A 7,426-nucleotide genomic window follows, 5' to 3' on the forward strand; every position below is an offset into this window, starting at 1 on the left:
AACCTTTTGGTTGACACTTTAAAACATGTTTATTCTCAGGTATGAAAGAAATCTTCCGCTGTGCATTTACTCATTTTAAAGATATTACTTGGAGTCATTTATGGCATATTTCAAAAGACGTTGCATTCAAGATTGTTGAGTTCAATAAAGATTATTATTAAGTAAATGATATATTAGGTCATTTATAGTTTGGATATTATGAAATGGTATGTATGTCTGTCAACTTTCGATGAAATGAAAGTTTGTCTTTTAAAACGAATGCAATGTTTGTAAAAATGTATCATATAGAGGTCAAATACCTCGCAATGTAATCATATGCTATTGTATTCGTCCTTATGGATTAGGACGGGTCGCTTTAAAGAAACTTGTATAGTTTTTCAGCGTCATTGTAATACACCAAGTCCGTGAACCGGTACGCCACTTTTTCTTTGACAAACTCCAACAACTTCGGAATATCCATTTCACTAACGTCAACGTTTTCGAACGATTTTTTTTGCCAAGTGTATACCATTTCCAATCATCCGAATATTCACCCTTATAGTAAGCATAAATTGGGACGAGAGTGAGTGCCATTTTGAGTGATTTTTAATGTAGTGAAGATTGTTTGATTTTGGAGTAATTTAATATAATTTTTATGGTGTTGAGGTATGGAAGAATGGATTATATTTATATAGGAGAAAAAAATAAATAACCGTTGCTGAAATATGGCCGTTGCACCCCTCGGACCCACGCAGCCTCGCCCTCAAAATTGCATGTGGAAGGAGTAGAGCAGCACGGAGCAATGAAATTCAATCAAGGGCGGTCGAGGGCGGCACCAATGTCAACGGCGCCCTCGAGGACGGAGCTCAGAAAGCCTTGAGCACGAGGCCCGTTGGAAATGGTCTAATAGTAGTAGAAAAAATGGGGGCGTGGGTAAAATAAAATTTGGGAATGCGATATTTTGAAAGAGACGTTTAAATCCATGAATATAATTTGGGTTGAGGTTGACGTTTTGATGCAAAAGTGCGTCTAAGTTCTCTTCATCTTCTCCGGTGTGGATCCCACCAATTTTTAGTTTTAGATTTTTTCTTCAAACGTTTCTATTGTTCCACCATATATCACGTTTTACTGCTTTAGTTTGTTTATTTTGATTATTTTTGTCACTTTTACATTTGTATATTGCTCATTTGCTCTCATATCAACGTATAATTGAAAAACATCCATTTTCTATTACTGCGTAAAATTAAATAAGTTAGTGTTAAATAATCAATCCGAATAATTTAAAATTTTTAAATGAAATTAATTCTGAATAACAATAACCGATTAATAATTATTTTGAATATATAACATAAATAATGTAAAATTATGTTATTAACCTTTTACATAAATAAAAATACATCATAATTGTTTAATAAATGTTTTTAATATAACTAAAGAGGGTAACACATAATAATTCAGGAGCTAACCCAGAAACTTTTTTCGATGGTGGCAAAACGTAAAAAAATGAAAAAAAAACGTCAGATTCAACATAAAAATACATTGAAAAAATTTTGATAGTCGGGGCGGCCGACCCCACTTGCACCCCCTTCCTCCGCCCCTGCATAATATTTATGTGTTTAATGTTAAAAGAGTATTTCAGTTTTGAATAATTCAGTAATAAATGCTGAACAACATCATGTCATTCATATTTAATAAATAAACGCGTCGAATGCTAAATTCAACATTTAGCCCCGATCATTCACTAGGAATGATTTGTTTGATGTATGTATGTTTTGTTGTGGTGACGTTTAGTGTTTTCCCGATCGTCAACGCTTTTATTTTTATTTTCTTTTTAGTGTAATCGGTTGTTATGTTTCCTTTGTTTGCCAGTGTTTAAATTTGTTTCGTTTCTTAGCACAAAGTGTGTTTCTTCATATTAGTGAGATAGTTTGCTTAGGTTTCAATGTTTAGTCGCTAATTAGCCAATGATGGATTTCCTATTTTGTTAGTCAGAGACGTCCTCTATTTAGGCCAACACGAGCAACCGAAAAGAGTCCACAAATTTAGAAGAGCAAAATTTTTTGAAAGTTACATATATAATGAATTGACTTTGATAGCAATTGAAAATGATATATTTGAAAGTAGTGACTATAAAAAATTATTCAACAACTTCATATATATATATATATATATATATATATATATATATATATATATATATATATATATATATATATATATATATATATATATATATATATATATATATATATATATATATTAGAAGTATGGTTTTTATTTAAATAATAGTCTAGTTAAAATTGGAGGACAAAACACTTTATTACCACGGTCTTGAGAAAATATTTTTTATATTGATAATTTTTAGCATTATCAGCACCGAAGTTCAACTTGAGGTACTGCCAACTAATGTTTGATTCTCATTCCAAGCAGAGAGTTTCCAATCTTTGATGGTACTAGCAACATCAATGCGATTTGGGAAGGTCTCTAGGAGTTTTCCTAACCTTCGATGGTACTGTCAACATCGTCGCGAATTGGGTTTCCTCCTAACGTGTGTGTGGGTGACAAATTAGAGTATTTGATGTCGATATCGTAGTTAACTTTTTTTTTTTTAGCATTATCAATTTATATGTTTTGAAATATTTAACTGTTATTTTTATTTTTGCACAAGGTCTTCTAAATTGTTGAGACTATCATGATATTAGTTGTACTTTTCATCTTGTTTACTAATAGCATTTTTTTGACAAAAAATACTACAGTATATTTTTGTTTTATACATATGAATTAAAGATTAAAGATGGTATTTAATTTTAATTAATTATAATTATAATTAAAAAAATGTTGGTATGGCATGTTGGTACATGGTATTCCAACTTGGTCCCCCCCCTCTCTCTCTCTCTCTCTCTCTCTCTCTCTCTCTCTCTCTCTCTCCCCTATAGGCTATAGGGGGTATTGAAAACGTTTTTAATTTTAATTTTGATTGATTTTAATTTTTAGTTTTTTCTTTCTCTAGGAAAGGCCGTTTCCCACAAAGGCACCATTTATTTTCAAAATTCATTACACAAAAGGAAATATTACAAGGTGAAATAACCGATGAGAATTACTATTACAAGTACTACTTCTTTTTATATATACAATATACAATGAACATCATCATCATACATGTATCTATCTATTTACACATATTTCTTCCTTCTAGTTTCCACCTATAAATAAAGATTCTTGATTCTGCAGTACACAATCAAAAATTATCAAATTTTGGGTTTTCTTTCTTTACAAGATTGGATCTTTAAGTTTTCTTGTTAAGTTAGAATTAAATTGATCTGATCCGAAGAAGAAACAAAATCTGGGTCTTAATGGTGGTGCTTGAAGATGAGTTCTTGCAAGGTAGAGTTCATACTTTTATGAATACATTGTTGATTTTCTGTTTCAGTTTCATATGGGATTTTCCAAAATTGAGTAAATTATTACTATCATTTTGCTTATTTAAAATTATCCCATTTACTTTAGTACAAGGATAGATAGATTATTACTAATTGTAATGAAATAAAATACTACTGTTGGTTAGATTTTATACTTATTTAAGGACAGATTAAATTTAAATTAAAACCGGAATTAAAATTTAATGAATAGCAGGTTGGGGGAAATGCATGAATGGGATTCAAGTGGGGAATTTGACATTATTTTATCAATTGCAGCTTTTATACTTTTATATGTAATTATTTATTAAGTTGCTGATATATAATATATATATTTTTTTTTTTCAAATTGTTGAATCCACAGGGTGCTGTTATTGATCTTATAATAAATCAAATAGTACTTGTTTATCTCAAATTGATCAATTAGGGAAGAAAGATTGAAACAACTTGTTACTTATATACATACATGGATTGAAGAATCAATTCGATGGATGCAATGTCGAAAACATTAGCATCTCTCGGGTTGATTTCGTTGTTGCTAGTCTGTGTTTTCGCTTCAGATGATGACGGGTCGGATAACGGGTTCACAGGGTGTAACTGTGAGGTTGAGGGGTTTTTTGGGTACAAAAACATTATGGAAATACAAAGGGTGAGTGATTTCTTGATAGCAGTTGCGTACTTTTCGATTCCAATCGAATTGTTATACTTCGTTAGTTGCTCAAATGTGCCTTTCAAATGGGTACTCTTTGAATTCATTGCTTTTATTGTTCTTTGTGGAATGACCCATTTGTTAAACGGGTGGACTTACGAGCCCCACCCGTTTCAACTCATGCTTGCTCTCACTATTTTCAAGTTCCTTACGGCTTTGGTCTCGTTTGCAACCGCTATTACTTTGGTCACACTTATCCCTTTACTTTTAAAAGTTAAAGTTAGAGAATTGATGTTGAAGAAAAAAACATGGGATCTAGGTAGAGAAATGGGTATGATCAAGAAACAAGAAGAAGCGGGTTGGCACGTGCGAATGCTAACTCAAGAGATTCGGAAGTCACTCGATCGACACACGATTTTATACACTACACTTGATAAGTTATCCGAGACGTTGGATTTGTATAATTGTGCGATATGGATGCCTGATTCGAATAAAACCGTGATGAATCTGACTCATCAGTTAAACGGTGGACAGTCTTTGACCAGGTTTGACTTTTCGATCCCGATTCAAGACCCTGATATTCAAGAAGTTAAAGGAAGCGACGGGGCAAAGTTACTGAGTCAAGAATCACCACTGGCTACGTTAAGCTGTGGTAGGTCAGGCGGGTCAGGCCCACCTGGAGAGGTTGCTGCTATACGAATGCCGATGCTTAGGGTTTGTAATTTTAAAGGTGGTACACCCGAGATGATTCAGGCGTGTTACGCGATTCTCGTTTTGGTTCTTCCTGGTGGGGACCACGTTCGAATGTGGACCGATCCAGAACTTGAGATAGTTAAAGTTGTTGCTGACCAAGTTGCTGTCGCGCTTTCGCATGCTGCGGTTTTGGAAGAATCACAACTTATGAGGGATAAATTAGCGGAACAAAATCGAGCGTTGCAGCAAGCGAAGCAAGATGCAATGCGTGCGAGTCAAGCTAGAAACTTGTTTCAAACGGTGATGAGTAAAAGTTTGAGAAAGCCTATGCATTCGATTATGGGTTTACTTTCGATTGTTCAAGATGAGAGTTTGACTAGTCAACAACGTGTTGTTGTTGATTCTATGATGAAAACAAGCAATGTTTTGTCGATGTTGATCGATGATGTAATGGATGATTCTTCTAAAGAAAGGTTTCCATTGGAAATGAGATCGTTTCGGCTTCATTCTTTGATTAAAGAAACCGCTTATCTTGCAAAATGTTCGTGTACTTATAAAGGTTACGAATTTGCTATCGAGGTTGATAAATCGCTTCCTGATAACGTTATGGGAGACGAGAGACGGGTTTTTCAGGTTATTTTGCATATGGTTGGGAACCTTTTGAATCGGGGTGATAATGGAGGTGGCGGGCGTTTGTTGTTAAGGATTTCAAAAACGGAGAGCGGAAGCCATGGGAGAAACGAACAACGATGGGCAACGTGGAAATCGAATTCGTCTGATGGTTATTTGAGTGTCAAATTTGAACTCGGGATTAATGATTTTGTACCTCACTTGCAACGCTCGTTTGCTGATGATAGGACCGATAGGACACGCAGTGGTTCAGTCGAGCAAAGTTTGAGCTTTAGTATGTGCAGGAAGCTCGTTGAGGTTAGTTATTCGATTTCTTTACTAATTCAAACTGTTTTACTGATTTTAGACTCTTAGTTAACTAAGGTTGCGTTTGATTACCTCTTATTTGAATGGTTTAGTGCTGAATGCAGAAGTATTCAGCATTCAAAGCATTAGTTCCTGACATGTGAATGACATATGGTGCTGAATGTTGAACTATGATTCATTCAGCGCCAAATCATTCAGTTTTATCAAACGCAACCTAACCGTGTTACATAATAGTTTTTTTTTTTTTTTTTTTTTTTTAAACAGTGTTACATAATATATTAATATTTGAATATTTTGGACATGCAGTTGATGCAAGGGAAGATATGGGTAGTTTCGAATCCAGTGGGATTTGATCAAAGTATGTCGCTTGTTCTACGGTTTCAACTTCGACCATCAATCGTAATCGGTATCTCGGAAACTGGCGAATCGTCTGAACACAACCCATCATCAAACTCTCTTTTCAGAGGCCTGCAAGTGCTGCTAGCTGATGAGGATGACGTGAACCGGGCTGTTACTCGTAAGCTACTCGAGAAACTGGGCTGCATTGTGTCAACAGTGGCTACTGGTTCAGACTGCCTCATGGGTCTAAACCAACCCGTTTCATCGTACCAGTTGGTGATATTGGATCTATATTTACCTGATATCGATGGGTTTGAAATCGCGTCAAGAATTCGCAAGTCTCGTAGCAGAAACTGGCCTTTGATCATTGCATTAACAGGCCATGGTGATAAAGATGTGTGGGAAAAATGCTTACAGATTGGAATCAATGGAGTTATTCATAAACCTGTTCTTTTGCAAGGGATCACTGATGAAATTAGAAGAGTCTTGATCCATACAAACAACCTCCATTGACTTTTGGTGAAAGTCAAAGTCAAATCCAAAATGTTGAACTAACAATTCTAACTAAGAATATTGAGGTTTTCTTTTATTTTTTTTCTTTTCTTTATTCTGGATTTGTTTAAAGTTGCAGCCTTGCATGTTTATTTTTTTTTTTTTTATATAATAATATATAATATAATATAAATATATTATATATAATAGTAAAACGTTATTTGATGAGTTGCTGTAAAGTTTTACTCCGTAGAAATTATGTGTAGATTCAGTCTTCTATTTGGAAGATTTATGTTAAATAAAACAATAGAAAAAAAAAATATGAGTAGCAACTATATGCATATCTTTTACACATATTGATTGATTCAGATATTTACAAATTTGTATTGATTTGTAAAATTGTTTATTGGTTATTTGTTGGAGATGAGAATATAAGGTGATGACACAGGTCAAAAGTCGTAATAATATGGAAGAGAATCATGCATGAATTTGAGTACGTATGAAGGTAGGAAATGATAATACAATGGCCCACAATTTTTTAAATTAAAAAGTAAAAATAAAAAATGAGTCAATAGCAAAGCCACCTTCAATGTATAAAAGGCTACTTTCAAGACTCTGTGATGGTCACCTTTCTGAACACGTCAACACAAATATGATCACATTTGTTTTTATTGTCACAGTCCAAATAAGGTGGGATTCATTGTATTAATGGGTCATATCTTATGGTTTTCTATTTTGGACTTACTTTTAAAATAAGTTTTAAACTGAAACAAATAAATCAAGAGAGTATATATAGTTTATCCAAAAGATTCTTTTGTTTTTGATATGGTTAGTAGGTGTTGATCAAATTAGAAATGTAATACAATTGGAGAAGGAAATGATTTCTCTTTTATACCATTAGGTCCATTACCATCCTTAATTA

The 7,426-nt window shown here is 33.6% G+C and overlaps 1 protein-coding gene across 1 annotated transcript; it reads left to right on the forward strand.

Annotated features, from left to right (window-relative positions):
- The first annotated feature begins 3,049 nt into the window (after positions 1-3,049).
- Positions 3,050-6,770, forward strand: LOC139859113 (ethylene receptor 2-like). Its single transcript, XM_071847923.1, has 3 exons — positions 3,050-3,363; positions 3,760-5,664; positions 5,980-6,770. The coding sequence occupies exons 2-3, from the start codon at positions 3,883-3,885 to the stop codon at positions 6,523-6,525; spliced, it is 2,328 nt and encodes a 775-aa protein (XP_071704024.1). The 5' UTR covers positions 3,050-3,363; positions 3,760-3,882; the 3' UTR covers positions 6,526-6,770.
- Positions 6,771-7,426: the final 656 nt, after the last annotated feature.

This window comes from Rutidosis leptorrhynchoides, chromosome 1, assembly GCF_046630445.1.
Source record: "Rutidosis leptorrhynchoides isolate AG116_Rl617_1_P2 chromosome 1, CSIRO_AGI_Rlap_v1, whole genome shotgun sequence".
Taxonomy (NCBI): Eukaryota; Viridiplantae; Streptophyta; class Magnoliopsida; order Asterales; family Asteraceae; genus Rutidosis; species Rutidosis leptorrhynchoides.